The sequence below is a fragment of the Microcaecilia unicolor genome, chromosome 3, assembly GCF_901765095.1.
Source record: "Microcaecilia unicolor chromosome 3, aMicUni1.1, whole genome shotgun sequence".
Classification (NCBI taxonomy): Eukaryota; Metazoa; Chordata; class Amphibia; order Gymnophiona; family Siphonopidae; genus Microcaecilia; species Microcaecilia unicolor.
The window spans coordinates 448302867-448324071 of NC_044033.1; the positions used below are offsets into that span (position 1 = coordinate 448302867).

The following is a 21205-nucleotide window of genomic DNA, read 5'->3' on the forward strand; positions in this document are numbered from 1 at the left end:
TTACAGGGATGTCAAATCAACTATGTACATTTTATACAGTTCCTCTCCTTGCCTGTCCCTTTCGATGGCAACAAATTCCAAACAGCTACACTCCTTCCTTGCTCAGGTCCGATCCCAATATCCAACCTACTCAATAAAATGAAACTCTCCTTAGCTGTCAGCTCTCATCTGTTGCTCCTGGATTTGGTCCACTTGAACCCCTATCCTACTACTACTACTTATCATTTCTATAGCGCTACCGGACGAACGCAGCGCTTCACACTTGAACATGGAGAGACAGTCCCTGCTCGATAGAGCTTACAATCTAATTATGACAGACAGGACAAGTAAGGGATAAGGGTTAGGACAGACAGGACATATCAGGGCAGTGGTGTGCTGGAGCCGGCTCGCTCCGGCTCGCAAGAGCCGCTTGTTAAATTTTGACAGCTCTTGCGAGCCGGTTGTTGTTCGGGGCGAGCCGGCTCCATTGCAGGAGGTAAGCATGGCAGGAGGGCGCCATGCTTACCTCGCCTCCCGCTCCCAAACATGCCCAGCGATTGCCCTTCGCCCCCACCGTCCCCTCCCGCTCCCATCCATCTTTTTTAAATACCTCCTCGCCGTTGAAGCGCCGTATTAAAGCCCTGCTGCTGCTGCCCAAGCTTTTCCTCCGTTTGCTGTAGTTCTTCGCGTGAACTTCGTGCCCTTAGTCCCGCCTTCTGACGTATGACGTCATACGTCAGAAGGCGGGACTAAGGGCACGAAGTTCTCGCGAACTGCAGCAAACAGGGAGGGAAAGCTAGAGACGGGCAGCAGGACTTTAACGCGGCGCTTCAACGGCGAGGAGGTATTTAAAAAAGATGGATGGGAGCGGGAGGGGACGGTGGGGGCGAAGGGCAATCGCTGGGCATGTTTGGGAGCGGGGAGGGAGGAGAATTGCTGGACATGAGATGGGAGCGGGAGGGGAGGGAGGAAAATCGCTGGACTTGAGATGGGAGTGGGAGGGAAGGGCAGGGGAGGGAGGAGAATCGCTGGACATGGCTGGGAGCAGGAGGGAAGGGCAGGGGAGGGAGGAGAATCGCTGGACATGGATGGGAGCGGGAGGGAGGGGACGGGCAGGGGAGGGAGGAGAATCGCTGGACATGGGAGGGAAGGGGAGGGAGGAGAATCGCTGGACATGAGATGGGAGCAGGAGGGAAGGGCAGGGGAGGGAGGAGGCTCGCTGGACATGGATGGGAGCGGGAGGGAAGGGCAGGGGAGGGAGGAGAATCGCTGGACATGGATGGGAGCGGGAGGGAAGGGCAGGGGAGGGAGGAGAATCGCTGGGCATGGATGGATAGAGGGGTGCAGGGGAGAGAAAACAATTGCTGGGCATGGATGGGTAGGGGGGCAGGGGAGAGAAGAGAATTGCTGGGTATGGATGGATAAAGGAGATCAGGGGAGAGAGGAGAGTTTCAGGACATGGATGGAGGGGAGGGAAGGGAGAGAGAAGAAATGCTGGACATGGAGGGAAGATAGAGGAAGGAGATTAGATAAGGGAAAAGGAAGTGAGGAGAGAAACTGCACATGGATGGAGAAAATAGGCAGAAGCTGGATCCACTGTACAGTCAAGTGTGCAGAGGACCAGAAATGAAGAAGAAAGGAGGAAAGAAAAGAAATAAATGGAAAGGAAGCCCTGGAAACGGAGTCAAGGGAACAGATAGAGAGCAGCAGAATCAGATACTGGGCCAGCATGATCAGAGAAACAAAGTCACCAGACAACAAAGGTAGAAAAAAAATAATTTTATTTTTATTATAGTGTTTGGAATATGTCCACTTTGAGAATCAGGTGCTGAACATTAAAAGTTTATATTTATTTACTTATTTATGGCATTTTATCCCATATTAAACATGAATTAGATTGGAACCTGGGAGGGGGGGTGCAGAGGTGGTTGGGGGGGCGCAGAGGTGGATTGGGGGGGGTGCAGTGGTGGACGGGGGGCACCGAGGTGGACCGGGGAGAGAGCCTGTTGTTAAAATTTTACCAGCACACCACTGTATCAGGGATAGGGGACAGTTGAAGGGTTAGGTTTAGGAGTTAAAAGCAGCATCGAAGAGGTGGGTTTTTAGCTTAGATTTGAAGATGGCCAGAGATGAGGCTTGGCACACCGGCTCAAGAAGTTTATTCCAGGCATACGGTGCAGCAAGATAGAAGGAACGGAGTCTGGAGTTAGTGGTGGAGGAGAAGGGTGCAGATAAGAGAGATTTGCCCAGTGAGCGGAGTTCCCGGGGAGGAATGTAGGGGAAGATGAGAGTGGAGAGGTACTGAGGAGCTGCAGAGTGAATGCATTTGTAAGTCAGTAAGAGGAGTTTGAACTGAATGCGGAAACGGATAGGGAGCCAATGAAGTGACTTGAGGAGAGGGCTAATATGAGTATAACGACACTGGCGGAATATTAGTCGTGCAGCAGAATTTTGAACAGATTGAAGAGGAGAGAGATGGCTCAGTGGGAGACCTGTGAGAAGCAAGTTGCAGTAGTCTAAGCGGGAGGTGAAAAGAGTGTGGATGAGGGTTCTGGTTGCATACTCAGAGAGGAAAGGGCGAATTTTGGTGATATTATAGAGGAAGAAACAACAGGTTTTAGCAGTCTGTTGAATATGTGAACTGAAGGAGAGGGAGGAGTCGAAGATGACCCCAAGGTTACGTGCTGATGAGACGGGAAGGATGAGCGTATTATCCACAGAAATAGAGAAAGGGGGGAGAGGAGAGGTCATTTTAGGTGGAAAGATAAGAAGCTATCCAGAGCTCAGTCTCTGTTTCTGCCAACAGTGACTCTCCTTCTCCTCTAGCCAGCGTTTCACGGATTTTAACTAGGGACTCCCCTTCTCTTCCTCTCTGATCTAATGGCAGAGGAAATTTAGAGCAACCAAAAGACTGTGTGCACGCACATAACACTTTTATCTCCTTCTAAGTCCTCCCAACATGTCACTCATCTCCCCTACTGCACCATCTTGCTGCATTTTATTTCCTAACCCGTTCCCATGGGCTGGGCTTATTCCCAATCCAGAGACCTCCAGAATACTCCGCCCAGTGATGTACCAGGGCTCTATCCTCTCAGTAACCCCCATACAATGGGGGAGGGAGGGGTTATGCTAATATTCAAGAAGCACTTGGGGGATTGCTTTGTGATGTACAGCTTTTGAGAAGTGGTGAGCTTTGGGGTGGTTCTGTTGCTTTCTGCTGCCAGGTAGAATGTATAGTGCAAGAGGCAGAAAGGAGAGACTTGTCATAGGCAACAGTGGTAGCTGTGGCCCACCATTCTTCCTCACTGCATTGGCTGTTCCAGAAGGTAGCTTTTCCTTTCCTCCTATTTCCCCCACTTTCCTTGTTTTTTTTCTCACAATACCTGGGTGGGCCCATGTTAGAATCAGCCCAGTCTTCTCCTCTTCCTTCCTGTAGCAGTTTTTTTGCTGCCCCCTAAGTTTTGCCCTGCTATGACACAGTCCAGAACAAATGGCAACAAGGTTCTTAAAACATTTCACATACACTTCCTTAGAAAATTAGTGTCTCTTTTGAATCATGGCTCTTTGGATTGCTTATTCGACACAGCAATTTGTGTATTTTTCAGGATCCATTGTGATCATAACAATTGTTAAATTAAAAAAAGTGTATCTAATTTGTGGCAATCTTTTTGTCTCCTGATGTACAAAAAATCAGCTCCTACTGACCAAACAGTAAAGAAGGGAAACCAAGCTCTATGCGTACTGTAGATAACCATGGGAAGATACAGCAAAAGATAAAATACAGATATAGACACTAGCAGGATTCAACAACTATACTCTGAAGCATTAAAGAAAAAAATCTAAGTATAGAAATACTGAAAGTTTCTATGATTTTATGAAAAATACATCTGTATCTTTGTATTTAGGGAGAAGAGAGGATATTCCTCCAAGAAACACTGTTGCTTTAATTGTGACTACATCTTAAGTATAAATATTAACTTATTTTGTCTTTAGTGCACTAGGTACTATTATAGGACAAGTTATATGGCTGCAATATTGTGAAAACTATGTTCAGACATAGCAAGGTTAGGTAACTTGCTGAAGATCATGTTTCAATTTGTGTGGATGGAAATTAAACTTTAATCTTAACATTTCAAAACATCGTTCTCTGCTTTAACCTGAGTTTTGTGTTCATTATAATTAATCTAATTCTTCATTACTTGTAGCTCATGTGATAGCTAGAGCACAAGGGCTTGCCATCTTGTCAGTGATAAAGGCTGGATTTTTGGTAACCGCTCGAGGAGGCAGTGGGATTGTTTTAGCTCGGCTTCCAGATGGAAGTAAGTGAACAATCTTTCTCATTTCAAAACGGAATTAATATGTTTTATAACTTTATCCCTGTGCCTTGTGGAGATTGATTGGATATAGTTTTTCTCTAATTAGTTCTACCTTATGTTCAAAATTTCTTATGTTACTGCGTACTGTGTAAGCAGCACTGACCCATTATAGCTAACAATGTAGAAATATATGGTGCCTACTGATAGTTTTCACCTAGAAAGTACAAATCATACATCAATCCTGGGCATGCAGACCTATCACAGTGCACGTTTAAATAGTATGTTTAGTTAACTGTTGCCAAGAAAAAAGTTTCTGAAATATGATGCATTAAAAAGCTGGCAAGTTTCCATGCAAGAGAATAATGACCCTGGTGGTCATTTTTTCAACACAAAGTGACTTCTTAGGGAGGGATTACAAGATTCTGATTACAAAAGGGATATATAGGTATACAATGACTGCATTTCTGTCTGTACTATGCAGTCTCCTCAGGTTTCTTTTTTCCGCGTGAGGAGAAGGTGCGCTTTTTTTTGTCCTCGCCTCATTCGCCCAGTTCTTATGAGCTTTTAAGTGCCTTTTTCAAGCCTGTCCTTTATTTTCATTAGTTTTATTTTGGCCAGGTTTAAGTTTTCATCTTTTTCCGTCATCATCGGGCTGTTTTTAGGCCCCAACTTTGTTTGGGTTCTTCCCTTTCTTTTTTCCATGCCTTACCCCCTTTTTGGCACCATCAAGTTGTTTAATTTAGCTGATGAGGTTTTCCCATCCATGTCCATTAAGACTCCATAGCTTCAACACTGTACCCATTGCAGTCGGACTATCTCTGGAAAAGACACTCATTCTTGATGTTTGCATTGTCTAAGACAATGCAAACATGAAGAGGATCCAGGTATCCCGAGAGGCTCAACAAGAGAGAATTTTTGGAGACAAGTCCGGTTCCTTGATATCGGCATCGATGTGGAGCATTGCACCAGCATTGGGAGCGTTGGTAAGCATGGCTGCTTTCGAGACCCTTAAACACTGGGAGCAGTGAAGCATCAAGTGAGTTTCCACCTGTCTCGAGGCCTCCTGCTGTGCAAGACCCCAGGACTGTCCATCGTCCGAGTCGACTCCGAGGCACGAGGCAATGCGAGGATTCAACGTCGTCCTCGTTGGCACCGACAGCCTTGGTGACACGCTTCAGGCGAAGGCCAAGAAGCATCATCATCAGTCAACCTTGACACATGGTGCTGGGAGCTCAGGAGTGTCAAAGGATTCAGCACCCAAGAAGCATCGGTCGCTCTCCCTTCATACAGGAGATGCCAATGTGTCTGTCTCCAAGCAGCAGAGATCCTGCTTCTGCATCGACCCCAGCAGTTCTGCAACCTGCACCCAAACTTCTCCCAGTGTCAGCTCTCAATGAGCGCATCTGGGCCTTGCTGCTAGAGCTACTGGATGGCCTTATGCAGCGGTGTGCATTGGTATCGGGGTGCTTGCACCTGCCATACCTCCCGTTGCAGCCCTGCCTGGCCCTCAGCCTGCGGTGCGGCCTCCAATGCCGTGCCACTTGCGGCCCCGATGTTGACTGCCACCCAAGCCGGTACCCCCTCAACATCAGTGGAGGAAGTTTTGCCAGAGTCGAGATGGGAGCTGGATTCTCGACGCCTCTCTCGAGGGCATGGTTCCTCGACATCGAGGCAGGTTCAGTCTCGGCAATCCCATAGGGAGATGCTGTCCAACACCGAGGAGGAGCGCTCATGGTATTCAGAGGAAGATTCCAGATACTTCTCCTCAGATGAGTCTTATGGGATCTCCTCTGAACCCTCCCCTCCACCTGAAAGGAGACGGTCTCTGCCGGAGAGCCTTTCATTTCCATCTCTTGTTAAGGAAATGGCTGATGCCATTCCATTTCCTTTGAAAGTGGAGGATGAGCCCAGGGCCAAGATACTCAAGGATCTGGACTACACATCTCCTCCTGAGGAGGCTGTGACTGCACCTCTCCATGAGGTACTCAAGGAAGTCCTCGTCAGGAACTGGGTGTTCCCTCTATCGGTTCCTGTCGTGCCCACGAAGATTGACACCCAGTATCAGATCCACAGCAAACCTGGTTTGTTAGGCCTCAGTTACCTCACAATTTGATGGTGGTGGACTGCTCTCAAAAAAGCCAGGAGTACTAGGGACTATGACTCGGTGCTCCCAGGCAGGGAAGCTAGAACCCTGGACTTTTTGGGAGGGAGATGTACCAGGCTTCCATGCTCTTCTCCTGTGTTCAATCCTACCAGCTCTTCACGAGCATCTACTTGCGAAACTCGATGCAACAGCTGTGTGACTTGGTGGATGTGCTCCCTCTGGAGCAGGCCGAGCCTTTTTGCCAGTTGGTCAAGCAGCAGAAAGCGTGTCAAAAGTTCTTGGCCAGGGGCACTTATGACACTTTTGATGTAGCATCCAGGATCTCTGCTCAAGGTATAACAAAGCGCAGACTCTCATGACTGCGTATTTCTGACTTGAAACACTCTATTCATCAGCAGTTGGTGGATAACCTTTTTGAAGAGAAGGTTGAGGAGGTTGCTGATCAAATAAAGAAGCGTACTGATACAATCTCTTCTCTCTCCCGCCGGGCGTCTTCTACATCTACCTCAGCTAGGAGGGTTTTTAGCAAGCCAAGGAGCATCCCCTAATACTATTCTAGGTGTAAGTACAATCCTTTGGCTCGCCATTCTACTCAGGCTCAACCCCAGTGTGTTTATTCACGTCAACAGTGTGCGCCTAAGACCCCTGCTGCTCTCCAGTCAAAGCAAGGGATGAGCTTTTGACTGACTCCAGCAGAGCACAGACGCAGTAAAAGTGGCCATCCCGGATGACTTGCTGGTCGGGGGGAAGCTAAAAACTTTCACCGAAGGTGGCCTCTTATAACCTCCAACTGGTGGGTTCTTCAAGTAGTCCATCTCGGATGCGCCCTCAATTAGCATCTCAAACCTCCAAATTTCCCACCGAGAGCTCATTCATTCAGCTCTCAGCACAGGCAGGTTCTTGCAGAGGAACTCTCTGCCCTTCTAAAGGCCCATGTGGTTGAACCCATTCCACCAGGGGAACTTCCAGGTACTTCCTTGTGCAGAAGAAGACCGGGGGGGATGCGTTCCATCCTAGACCAAAGGGCCCTGAGCAAGTTTCTAGTCAGAGAAAAGTTCAAGATGGTTTACCTGGGCTCCCTTCTTCCAATGATTCACAAAAACGATTGGCTATGCTCTGTGGACTTAAAGGATGCATATACTCTCATCCCAATACTTCCAGCTCACCAGAAGTATCTTTGATTTCGGCTGGTAACACATCAATTTCAGTATCGCGTGTTTAGCCTCATGTCAGCTCCCAGGGTCTTCACCAAGTGTCTAGCGGTAGTTGCAGCATCGCTATGCAGACTGGGAGTCCATGTGTTCCTGTATCTTGATGATTGGCTGATGAAAAGCACCTCCAAGGATGATGCTCGGGAGTCCATGCAGATGAATATTTGGGTGCTAAAGCTCCTAGGGTTTGTTTTAAATCACCCCAAGTCCCATTTACACCCTGTCCAGCGATTGGAGTTCATAGGAGCCCTGCTTTACACACGGAGGATTCGAGCCTACCTCCTGGACATGAGTGAACAATCTTCTCGCTGGCACCCAAGGTTGGTGTCTCTTAGCAGGTCACAACTCGGCAGATGTTGAGATTGGCTTCCCCAGTGTATGTTACACTGATGACATGTCTTCACATGAGATCAGCTCAATGGACCCTGGCTTCTCAGTGGTATCAAGCCAAGGGAAGTCTAGAAGATGTAATTCAAGTGTCCCCAGAGCTTGTACGCTCTCTTCAGTGGTGGACAATTCAATCCAATTTGATTCTAGGACTTCCATTCCAAATTTCTCAGCCACACAAATTGCTGATGACTGGTGTATCTCTTCTAGAATGGGGAGCTCATGTATGGGCTTCACACTCAAGGAGTTTGGTCTTCCCAAGAAATAAATCTTAAGATCAACCTCCTGGAGCTTCGGGCAATCTGGAACACTCTAAAGGCTTTCAGGGATTATCTATCTCATCAAATTGTTCTCTTTGAAACAGACAATCGGATTGCAATGTATTACACCAACAAGTAGGGGGACACTAGATCATGCCCTCTGTTTCAGGAGGCCATCCGGATGTGGCATTGGGCTCACCAACATGGCATGTTCCTTTGAGCCTCTTATCTGGCGGGAACAAATAATACCCTGGCCGACAAGCTGAGCAGGATAATGTAGATCTTTTTGCCTCTCAGATCAACCACAAGGTCCCTCAGTTCTGTTCTAGGCTTCAGGCTTACGGCAGACTATCATCAGATGCCTTCCTCAATTGGGGGACAGGTCTTTTGTATGCATATCCTCCAATACCTCTAGTGGGAAAAACTTTGTTGAAACTCAAGCAAGACCGTGGAACCATTATTCTGATCACGCGGCAGATATGGTTCCTCCTTCTTCTGTAATTATCCTTTGAAGAACCCGTAGAGATTGGAGTGTTTTCCAACCTTCATCACACAGAACGAGGGTTCGCTTCTACATCCCAACCTCCAGTCTCTGGCTCTCACAGCTTGGATGTTGAGAGCCTAGAATTCACTTCTTTGGGTCTTTCAGAGGGGTGTCTTCTGGGTCTTGCTGCCTTTCAGGAAAGATTCCACTAAGAGGTGTTACTCTTTTAAATGAAGGAGGTTTTCCATCTGGTGTGAGAGCAAGGCCCTAGATCCCCTTACTTTCCCTACACAGACCCTGCTTGAATACCTTGTACACTTATCAGAGTCTGGTCTCAAGACCAACTCCGTAAGGATTCACATTAGTACAATCAGTGTTCATCATCATGTAGAAGGTAGGCCCATCTCTGGACAGCCTTTAGTTGTTTGCTTCATGAGAGTTTTGCTTTTGTCAAAGCCACTGAATTCCTACCATCTGAAGTACTTGACCTGGAAGGTCATTTTCTTGGTAGCTGTTATTTCAGCTTGTAGGGTCGGTGAGCTTCAGGCCTTAGTAGTAGATGCACCTTATACTAAGTTTCATCACAACAGAGTAATCCTCCACACAAACCTAAGTTCCTGCTGAAGGTGGTGTCGAAGTTCCATCCATTCTTTCCCCGACCTCATGTCCATCCTGGTGAAAGTAGCTTGCACACCTTGGATTGCAAGAGAGCATGGGCCTACTACATGGAGTGGACAAGGCCCCACAGACAGTCCGGCTTTTTTTTTTTATCCCAACAGGATGGGGGTCGCCATCAGGAAATGCACAATTTCAGTTTGGCTGGCAGATTGCATTTCCTTCACTTATGCCCAGGCTGGGCTGGCCTTGGGTGGTCATGTCACAGCTCATAATGTCAGAGCCATGGCTACGTCGGTAGCTCATTTGAGGACAGCCTCCATAGAAGAAATTTGCAAAGCTGCAGCATGGTCTTTGGTCCAGACATTCACATCACATTACTGCCTTGAGCAGGATACCCGACGCAGCAGTCAGTTTGGGCAGTCAGTGTTGCAGAATCTCCTAGGCCCATTTTATTCTGTTCCAGGCTGTACTCTCATTCAGATTGTATAGTTTCAGGTTAATCTGTGTAATGTCCTCTCCATTGCGAGGCACAATTGACCAGTGTTGTTTTTGGTGAGCCTGGATGCTAAGGATTCCCCACTTGTGAGACGATTGAAACCTGCTTGTCCTTGGAGAAAGCAAAGATGCTTACCTGTAGCAGGGATTCTCCGAGGACAGCAAGCTTCATATTCTCACAATCCCTCCCTCCCTTGGAGTTATCTCCTTGGTTATTTTTACTTTATTTTTTGCTTTAGTAGTAAACTGAGCACACTGCGTTCGTGTGAGAGGCGGGAAGGCAATTGTGCATGCGTGGTGGATCGCGGCTTGCGCTCCATAAATCTCTATTTTTAGCTTTGGCAAAATGCCGGACTGGACGACGTGGATCGGCATCTTCCACTTGTGAGAATATGAAGCTTGCTGTCCTCGGAGAATACCTGCTACAGGTAAGTATCTTTGCTGTATAAAACATTTCAGTCGTGTTACTGCTAAGGCTTATGGTTTCATGGTCCTGTATTTGCTACCTACTTATTTTAGTTTGTACTAATACAAAGCATATAGGCCTTTGCAACAGTACAGAATTATGAGCTTTATAGTAAAAGATTTTTGCATTCTAACAACTGGAAAATAATTTTTGCTGCATATTGTTTGATTTTTTTTTTTTTTTCATAAAGAACATCATGATTTCGACCACTGTACAAATTTAGTGTACTCCTCTGTAAAGTGTTCTTTGTCCAAATAAAATTCCCCCAATAAGAACCAAGGAGTCGATATTCAAAGCGATCTAACCAGCCAGTTAAATTGCCTGTTTGGGGTTAGCTACTAATTTTCAGCACCATTTCATCAGTTAGTGCCACTAAAACTGAATTTTTTGTGAGCATTCCAAGCGTGCAGTCGGCACTCTGGCCAGTTAAGCACTGATATTCAGCACTTAACTGACCAGGTTAACCGCATAAATAGGCCTGCATAAAAGTCAGTCCTGTACTTGCGCAGTAACCCATAGCCGATTAAGTGCTGAATGTTGGAACAAACCATCTATGTTAGCTGGCTCCAGAAACCCAGACATTCAGTGCCAGTGCTGATATGGTCTTGCATTGAATTTCCAGGTTTAACGCCGGCAGCGGTCAACAAATTCTGATTGCCGGTGGCTGAATATTTGGGCCCCAAATTGTGTAAACATATGTACTGAATATGACACACACTTTATAGAAAGTAATTAATTCTCTTTAAAATCAGCAATACCCTGGGGCGTGGCTAATGGCGCTGTGAACTCCGACGAGAGAATGCTGTACTGTTTCAAGTTGAGAAACATATAATTCCTCGTTTCCCATATGCCCCATACTAAGAGAAAGGGGAATGTGAGGTCGGTTCCCCCACCTACCGTGACATCTTCTCCTGTCCAACAGAAGCTCGACCGCTTCCTCGCCGGAATCTCCCTACTGGGTCTGAGTGTGGGCCCCGCTGCGGAGCAAACCGAGGGAGTGGAATCTCCGCTGGGGCATCGTTATTGCCTCCCTCAGGGACCAACAATCCTCCTTGTCCAGCTTCCACTGCAGCGCTAAAAGAAAGTGTGGTCGCTGCCGAAGTTGCTGCATCGGGACTTTCTGTTGGGGGACTAGCGCTGCAAGAATGGCGTCTGGAAGGAGAGGCCAGCGGATTTCCTGAGGCCTCCGGAACAACTAAGGAGGTAGACCTTGGTCAAATCTGGGAAATGCTCAGTGGAATGAAGTTAATCCTTCAAAAATCGTCTGGTGAAATATCTACTTTGCACCGAAGGTTTGAAGAATTAGTTACTAAAGTGGATGGGGTGAAAGAGGATTTATCCACCCAGGTAAAACAACTACAGCACGAGGTAAAGCAATTTCAAGAATTCAAACATACAACAGCTAAAGATAAGTTGGTACTTCATAAAAAAATTGAACAAATAGAGAACTATAATAGACGTTTAAACCTTTGTATTTTAAACTTTCCTAAAATCTTTGGGATTCCACCGATTGATATGTTTAAAAGATACCTTACGGATATTTTGAAAATTCCCCATGAAGCATTTCCTCCTATTAATAAGATTTATTATTTGCCTAAACGTTCAGTGACTGTGGGAGAAAATAGAAGAGGTTCAGACGTGAATATAGATGCGAAAAATATTTCAGATATTCTTGAACAGGATCTTAATGCAATTTTAAGACTTTACTTTAAACATTCCAGATACCCTTTTGGGGGGAACAGGATCTGGATATACCCCGATGTTTCAAAATCAACTCAGGAGAGAAGAAAAAACTTTTTGATCATGAAAAAAGAGGTTCTGGACCTGGGCGGTACCTTCTTTCTAGCCTACCCATGTAAATGTATGATAAGATATTTGGATGTAAAGTATATGTTTTATTCACCTGTACAATTATGGGCATTCTTGGATTTGAAAAAGTTGTAATATTGTTGGATTAATATTAGATAATTGGGGAGGATAAGCACATGTAATCCTTTTTCTTTTGTGATATGCTTTGATGATATTTAGATGATTCCCTAAATTCTGCCACGCCTCCCTACTATTTGTGGTCTAAGGAAGCTAATTTTTTTATTTCTGTATTATGCCTTTTGGCTTTAGTTCCTATTCGAGCTGTGTTTACTTTCGCAAGTGTTTAACTTGTAAAAAATGTTAAAATATCAATAAATAAATTTTAAAAATCAGCAATACCCTTTCCTTGCTAAATACCCTTTTACAGATGGGTAGTGACTAGGAATCTTGGAAGACTTCTACAATGAAACACGCAATTCATCAAATGTTTTTAAAATAATTAGAATATATGTTTTGTTTTTATTGATTGAATTTTAAGAATAAACCAAGCAATACACTTATACAAAAAGTGAATTATGAAAAATCATAAAAAATAATCGCTTTGGAAGAAAGGTAATTATATATTAGTTGTCCACAATTATAATTGGATCCAAGACTGAAGGAGAGGACTAAAAAGAATATTATACACCAAAAATGCTTATACCAACTTATTATTAATGAAGAGTTGAATATCAGTCTCCTGTCACCTGTTTAACTACTAAAAAGGTTGACAGGTGTGCGGGTTCAATAAAAAACATAGCATCTTTATATCTAATGATGTACTTTAAAGGTATAGCTAAAAAATAAAAAGTTGCTCCTATTTTGAAGTACACCTGTCATTAATAATAAACTGTCTACTTCGACTATGGGTTTACCTTATAATTTATGTATTTATAATCATGATATTCTGTTCTCTTACTATGAAGGCAATTTTATAGCAGGGTGCCTAGGAATAGACCTTCACAGATAGTTATGCACTCCTACTAGCAGATGGAGACCGAGAATCACTGAGCCTTAAGTAAGCCTATAAGTAGTCCGTACAGTTCTCTATATGATTTCAACCCAGCCTGTTCTCAGTCTTCAGCAAATGTTAGCGGTGGTAAGCCTATGCAGACCCAGTTTTTCTTATTTGGACTTCAGAGTTGTTTGTTTTGTTTTTGTTCCCCTGGAGTTCTCTAGTTCTTTAATGGGGTCTCTTACTACTAAGCTGTGGTAGCATGTTTAGTGCACGCTAGAGACTCCCATAGGAATATATGGGCATCTCTAGCTTTTAGCATGTGTTAATCGATAGCATGCGCTAAAAATACTATAGCGGCTTAGTAAAAGACTCCCTAAATTTGTAATTTTATATACTTAAAAATAAATTTATATTCTGAGTGCCATGGGGGTCTCCTAAGCCCCGGGGAGTGTCACACCCAGGTGGCCAGGTCCTTTCCCCACCCCTCACCACAGACCAATCATCACCTCCCCTAATTTCCCTGGTCAGGATTATTGGTGTGCCTCGGCTGTTCTTTGTCTTGTGTGGTAGCAAGAAGATTATTGTGACTCAGAGCTTGGTCAATGCCGCTTCTAAGTCAATGTTCGGCAAGTTACACTTTCAGGGATCACTCTTGTTTGATGAGGAGTTGGAGAAGTTGGCCAAGGTGTCCCGTCTTCTGGAGGATGGGCTGAAGTCAGCCGGAACAGGCTTTGGAGATAAAGGCCCTTTTCAAGAAACAAGTGTTATAGACCAAGCAAAGTGAGTGGTTATCAGGGGCATTTCTTCCAAAGGGCCCAACCCTTTCTTGGGGGCCAGTCTCTCCTCCTCAGCTATAGAGCAGAGTATCCGATGAGGGTTTGGGGGTCCAGCCAGTGGAAGCGAGGTTGTCAGAGTTCTATCGGACATGGACCCAAATTACTTTGAACCAATGGTTGCTTGAAGTCCTTTGCAAGGAATACACCAGGGCGTTCACTTGCCTTTTGCCAAATGCCTTTCTGGAGTCCCCCTGTTGGTCCCAGTGGAAGGTCAGGGCAGACAATGACACTCTGAAAAGGTTGATCAACCTGAACATGGTTCTTCTGGTGCCTGTTGACAAGTTGAGCACCAGACATTATTCCATTTATTTTGTAGTTCCAAAACAGAAGGGCTTCTTCAGACCCATTCTGGATTTGAAGGGGGTGAATTGGGCCCTGGCAGTGCTTTCTTTTTACATGAAAACCCTGAGGTCAGTCATTGTGGGAGTGCAGCTTGGAGATTTCCTTACCTCCTTGGATCTGATAGAAGCCTATCTGGCTAGTGCACCAGAGAGTTTCTCCTTTTCACAGTTTTGGGGAGGCATTATCAGTTCTCTGCACTAGAGAGTTGCACGGGGACAGAAATGCAACCCATCCCCGCCCGTCCCCGCTGGAATCAAACCCGTCCCCGCTCATCCCCGCCAGAATCTAACCCATCCCCACCCGTCCCCGTGAGTAATCTCCTCCGTCCCCGTGAGTGATCTTCTCCATTCCCGCCCGTCCCCATAAAAAAAGGAAGTATGTATTTCTGAATGTTAATTAGTCTATACAGCAGATTCTGAATTATGACTAGCTAAGAAACTATTTTTTTTAATTCTGTTTCTTTCTCAAAGTTTTATAACTGCTGTGTAAATTGTCTCTTTGCTTAAACTTGATCACAGTCCCAACGTTTCTCATCATATACAATATAGTACACATAGGACATCAGGGTAGCACAAAGGTATAATTATTCGTACTATACTTGAGAAGCACAGCAAGCAAACTGCAAAACTGGCGGTATTAGGGAGACCATCCAGCAAAACATCACATAAAATCACAGACAGCATTTCCTCTCCCCCCCCCCCCCCCCGCCCGCTTACAAAGCTGTGTGGCAATGCCGACAGCCCATTCAAAATGGGCTGGGCTGGCATTACAGCACCAGCAGCAGCTAGTGCTGCTTTGTAAATGGGGTGGGGGGTTATTAATAACAAAAAAAGTGAAATGTAGTCATTACCCTTTTATACACCTACATTAAAATCACATTAGGTACCCGACCTAATTTACGTATGTGCCACTCCACAAGGACATGTAAACTAAGGAGCCAAAACAAAGCTGCCTATTCAGGTCACAAAATCTGAACAGTGTCTGTGTGATGATTTGCAGAAGCTGATAAACATAAAAAGCGGGTCAGGATTAAGTACAAGTTACAGGGTTCATCAACTGCTAAAAATAACTTTTTTTTTTCTAGGCACTGTATTTCCTAAGCAGATGCTTTGAAATAAGGTGGAAGTGAAAATACTAATACTCGCAAAATAAATCTCAACAGTTGTAAAAAAAAAAAAAAAACCACATCTCCAAACAGTAATATTAATAGCACCTACCATTTCCACAAACACATTAACAGGAAACAAGGAAGGAGCTCTTTATTTTCACATGCTCCTACTGAGCATGAGTGGAAGAGTTACAACGAGCCCTTCTTGAAGGACACTGGGATTGCAGTCCATTGCCTTGCACTGTGCACAATGTACACTGACCCAGAAACCACAAATCCCAGAATTCCGAGTAGTCTCTTTTTATTGGAAGCCTCCCTAAGCACAGTATTGGTTGGTATGGCAGATGATCCAACCTCCTTGGGCATGACGCAGCAGAGCAGGAAGAAAAGTTGTTGCCGGGTTAGAAATTACGGAGCATCGGAAAAGGAAACCTGCAGGATTGTTGATGATTGATGCGAAAGGTATGTGTGCGATGTGTCCCCACGGGAATCCCGCTTTTTTTTTTTTGGCTGGCCTCGATTTTTTTTTTTTTTTTTTTTTTAGCCGTCTGCAATTTTTGGTCGGCCTCGATCCCCGCGGGAATCCTGCATGTTTTGTTCCGTCCCCGCGGCACTCCCGCTGACAATGGTTCCGTTCCCGCGGCACTCCCGCTGACCAGGGGGGGAAACCCGCGGGATTCCCGCGGATTCCGCGGGATTCCCGCAAACCCCGTTCCCGTGCAGACCTCTACTCTGCACTCCCCTTTGACCTGACAACAGCTCCATGTACATTCTCCAAAGTAATGGTGGTAGTGGCCGTGGCCCTTCAGAAGGAGGGCATCTTAGTTCACCCTTACCTGTATGACTGACTGATTTGCATGAAATCTTTTCAGGAGAGAAGCAAGGAAATGGGAGAGATTAGCGCAGCTGTTGTAGGCGCTGAGCTGCGTGGTCAATCCAGCCAAGAGCCATCTGATGCCCTTGCAGTGTCTGGAATATCTGAGTGTTCAACATCAAACGGTACAGAGCATTTCTCCCTGTTAGGATATGGAAATTAGAGCTATGTTTGGTCTCTTCTTAGAGTGAGTAGAGAGGTGTCCGGGTGAAGTTCTGGGCTCCATGGCATGGTGTATAGACATAATGTGATAGGAAAGGGCCCATATGAGACCACTTCAGGAAGCTCTTCTGTCTAGCAAATCCCCCCCCCCCCCCCCCGAAACATTCCTTGGTGAAGAGCCTTCCTCTTCAGAGGTTGACAAGATGCAGTTTGCGATGGTGGATGGATGCTCGCAATCTGTTGGGGGGGGGGGCCATGAGTCTAAATGTCTTCCCTGTGGATGGTGGCAACAAAAGATGCCAGTCTCCAAGACTGGGGGCTCAGGGGTGGTGGTCATTATCAGAAGCTCAATGGCCGATCAACAGGTTGAAGACCAACCAATTGAGCGTGCACTTCAGGCCTTCGAGGCAAGGTAGTACAAGTCCTCTCAAACAATACAATAGCAGTGGCATATGTGAATTGACAAGGAGGCACAAAACCATCCTGTGGCTCTGAAAGTGGGTCTTCTGATGCCCTATCAGAAAGCCATCTGGAGGACCTATCCGCCATTCACGTGGTGGAAGTGGACAATGGTCACATGGATTTTCTCAGTTGAAAAACTCCTGAATATGGGAGAATGGAGCCTGTGGTGGAACACCCTTGACCTCCATTGTGGGCAACTGGGGATGATCAATGATGGACTTAATGCAACTTTCTGAAACAGCAAGGTTCCTTGTTTCTTCAGTTAGCACAAAGATGGGCACTTGGAGGAGCTTGATGCTCTAGTTCAGGAGTGGCCATTGTCAGGGATTCTTTCTTTCCTCCGTGAAAAGTCATACAGAGGATAGAATGACATGACAGCCATAGATTGGACATGAAGACCATGCTATGGAGACTTGATTTGGTTGATGGTGGAAGATCCACTTTGTCTTCCACTCTTCGAGAATCTTTTGACACAAAACCCAGTATACATGGCAGATTTGGCTCCATTTTGTCTTATGGCTTGGTTCATGAGAGAATGCATTTGGTGAAGAATGGTTATTCTGGTAAAGTGGTGGCTATGCCCTTGTGCTTTAAGAAGCATTCTACCTCTTGCTTATGTGTACATCTGGAAGATTTTCAAAGATTGGTGCAGTCAGCGTCAGATCGAACAGTTGAGAACTGCATTACCACATATCCTGGATTTTTTGCAGGGTAGTCTAGACAAGGGTCTCACCTTGGCTTCTCCTAAGGCACAGGTGGCAGTGTTGGCATGCCTTGAGGGGTTGGTCAAGGGCAAGCCCCTAGCTTTTCACCGGGACAGAATTCATTTCTTCCATAGTGTCTGATGCGTCCTCCAATCCATCCAGCGGTTCCTTCTTGGGATCTTAATTTCATCTTGTCTGTTTTGGTTGAGGCATCCGTCAAACCTTTAGCTTCATGTATTCTTAAAGAATTTACTTTGAAGATGATTGTCAATCTACACATAAGCACGGGCATCAATTGGATGTGGTTGCATTTTTAAATGCTTCAGATGGGGATTCCTGTATTTACCCTTCTGATGGGGTATGGACTGAATCCCTTTGGTCAGATCGTTTTTTTAATACTATTCGGCTTCTCTTTTTTTTATGTTCCTCCAATTATATCCTGAAAACAACAAACCTATGCTACCAGGGGAAAGATAGATAAGGTGGGGGTTTTTTTGGTCTAGATGTGATCAACAGGAACCTTCTACCAGTTCCACAAATTTTTGGACTATTGGCAAAGGGTAAGCTCTGACATTATGGATAACATAGCACCAATATGTAATCAATTGAAGTGAACACGTATCTCAGATAAATAGCTTGACAGAGAATTATTAGAGCTAAAAAGACAATGTCACTGAATAGAGAGAACTTGGCATTAGAATAGATCAGATGTGATGTGTATTGAGTGGAGATCAGCTCTACAGGTTTATAAAAGTGCATTGAGAAATAAGAGAAGAGTATTATTCTAAATTAATTGGGGAAGATGTTACTGATATACGAGCTTTATTTAGACTGGTATACAATCTTACAGATACGAGTCATTGTTTAGGTTATTTACAAAAGGACAGTCCATTGGCTGAGCAATTGGCACACTTTTTAATACTGTGCCAAAATTGTTAGTATGTAGACAAATCCCTAAATGGACCATCAAATTAGAGTATAGATGATTTTCTACCAGTGAGTTATGACGAGATTCCAGTGGATAGAATTTGGACACAATTTCTACCTATAGAGAGGGGAAATTGTTAGACTCACTTTATAAAAAGTATGTAAAAATGTATTGTTTAGATAATTGTCCCTCAATAGTGATGCAATCTGCACCTCAAAAAAGATATAGTGGAATTGGAAAAGGTGCAGAGAAGGGCGACAAAGATGATTCAGGGGATGGGATGACTTCCCTATGAGGAAAGGCTGAAGAGGCTGGGGCTCTTCAGACTTCCCTATGAGGAAAGGCGGCTGAGTGGAGATATGATAGAAGTCTATAAGATAATGAGTGAAATGGAACGGGTTGATGTGGCACGTCTGTTTATGCTTTCCAAAAATACTAGGACAAGAGGGCATGCGATGAAGCTGCAGTGTAGTAAATTTAAAACTAATCACAGGAAGTTTTTCTTCACTCAACGTGTGGTTAGACTCTGGAATTCATTGCCGGATAAGGTGGTTGGGGCGGTTGGCTTAGCGGAGTTTAAAAAAAGGTTAGACGGCTTCCTGGAGGAAAAGGACATAGAATGTTATTGAATGGACTTAGGAATAATCCACTATTTCTGGGATGGGTGGGACGAAATGCTTGTTCTTTTGGCCGCTGTCAGAGACAGGGTGCTGGGCTCGATGGACCCTTGGTCTGTCCCAGCATGGCGATGCTTACGTCTTATGTCTTAATAAACTTTAAACAACAACTTTATAATTGGATAGATCATTGTCTTACTATAGGTAAATTTCCTGCAGAATTGGGGAAAATAATAATTACTCCAATATTGAAGAACAGTAAAGATTCACCTAGATTGGTATCAAACTATAGGGCTATCGCTTTGATACCTCTGTTTACTAAATTGATGGAGGAGATAGTAGCTGATCAGTTAGCTCAATTTTTAGAACAGCATCATATCTTTACTCTTCTCAATCTGGATTCTGTTTGAATTTTAGTATGGGCACAATATTTAACTTAATACAGTTGTGGCTTAGTGAAAGGAAGAAAGTACTACTTCTACAGTCTGACCTATCTAATGCTTTTGATCTGGTAGATTTTGACGTTCTCCTGCAAATTCTTGATGCTGTAGGAACTTCGGAGACTGATATTGTTTTAATGATCTTCTTTTGAATAGGAAATATAGAGTTAAAATGTTTAACATTTTCTTGAGTAGTTGGAGTAATGTGAGTGAGGTTCCTCAGGGTTCCCCTTTTTTTCCCCACTATTATTTAATTTGTATGTACATTCATTGGGATTTACACTGGAGAACCTTGGGGTAAAATAATTTAGTTATGTAGATAATATTTACTGCTCTTCTTCCAATTCAATCAGAAGTTTCTAAAAAATTATCAACTATACAATCAATATTTAGTACAGTTGAATGCTGGATGTCAGTCCACAAACTAAAGTTTAATAGGAAAAGGCAAAGTTGTTGTTGATTACAGGCTCCAAGGAGCCTGCGGAATCTCACATAATTAACAGAGGAAAATATGTTTTCTCCCCTTCTGTGAAGATTTTATGGGTGTTTTTTTGATTCAACAGGTATCTTGGAGCTTCAAATTAATAAGATTATCCAGAAAGCTTTTTTTCTGATGTGTAAATTGTGTTGTATTTACAAATATTTTGAAGTCCACAATCATTTTCAGTTGTTGATCCAGACTTTATTATAGTGCCTTAGACTATTGTGACATTATTTATTTTGGGTGTTCCAAGTATTAATGCAAAAACTGCAGACAATTCAGAATACTGCATTGAGATTGATTTATTTCCTGAAATGTTCTGATCATTTTATTATTCAAAAGTTCATTGGTTACCGGTGGCAACCCGGGTTAATTTTAAATTATCTTGTGTGATCACACATTGTATGGGTTAGCTCCGTCATATTAGTTCTGTCAAATTCAGAGCATAATATTCACTTTAAAAATTTGTTTTCCTTCCCATCTTTAAGGGGCAAATCTAGGAAGAAAATGATTGATTCTTTATTAGCCTATCAAGCTGCTAAATTGGGAAAAGATATTCTCTTTTAATAATGCAAGTGTCAAGTTACATTCATTTTAGACATTTGCTAAAGACCTATCTGTTTCAGAGTTTTAATGATTATTATTGGTATATAGTGCTATTTGTATTATATTTCCTGAATTGTTCAGTCAATTCTTTCTTTTGTAACTCATATCGAACCATGAGGTATTGCGGGCTGTAAGAATAAATGTTATGTTATGATTTTTCTGGTGGCCACAACTTCAGTACAATGGATTTCGGAGTTGCAAGCGCTCTCTTGTAGGAAACTGTTCCTGGTTCTTTCTAGGGAGAAGGTGGTTTTAAGACCAGCTCCTTCCTTCATGTCCAAAGTTGTATCAGAGTTTCTCAACCAGTCAGTGGTGTTGCCAGTTCTAGGAAGCTGTGATGGTTTGGAAGAGAAGAGGCGTTTGCATTGCTTACATGTTTTGGGGGACTTTACGCTCATATTTTGTCAAGGAGTTTTATCATTCAGATCAATTGTTTGTGTTCTTGGGGGATCATAGGAAGGTTGAAGTAGCCTCAAAAGTACCATAGCCAGATGGGTCAAGGAGTCAATGGCAGCGGCA

At 44.2% G+C, this 21205-nt stretch overlaps 1 protein-coding gene across 2 annotated transcripts in view; it reads left to right on the forward strand.

The window, feature by feature from the left end:
- Positions 1–21205, forward strand: part of SH3YL1 (SH3 and SYLF domain containing 1) — a 116782-nt gene that overhangs the window by 41373 nt on the left and 54204 nt on the right. For both annotated transcript variants that reach the window (XM_030198930.1, XM_030198931.1), the window contains exon 3: positions 4185–4298. In XM_030198930.1, coding sequence (XP_030054790.1) covers positions 4185–4298 — 114 coding nt within the window. The remainder of the gene's footprint in view (positions 1–4184; positions 4299–21205) is intronic.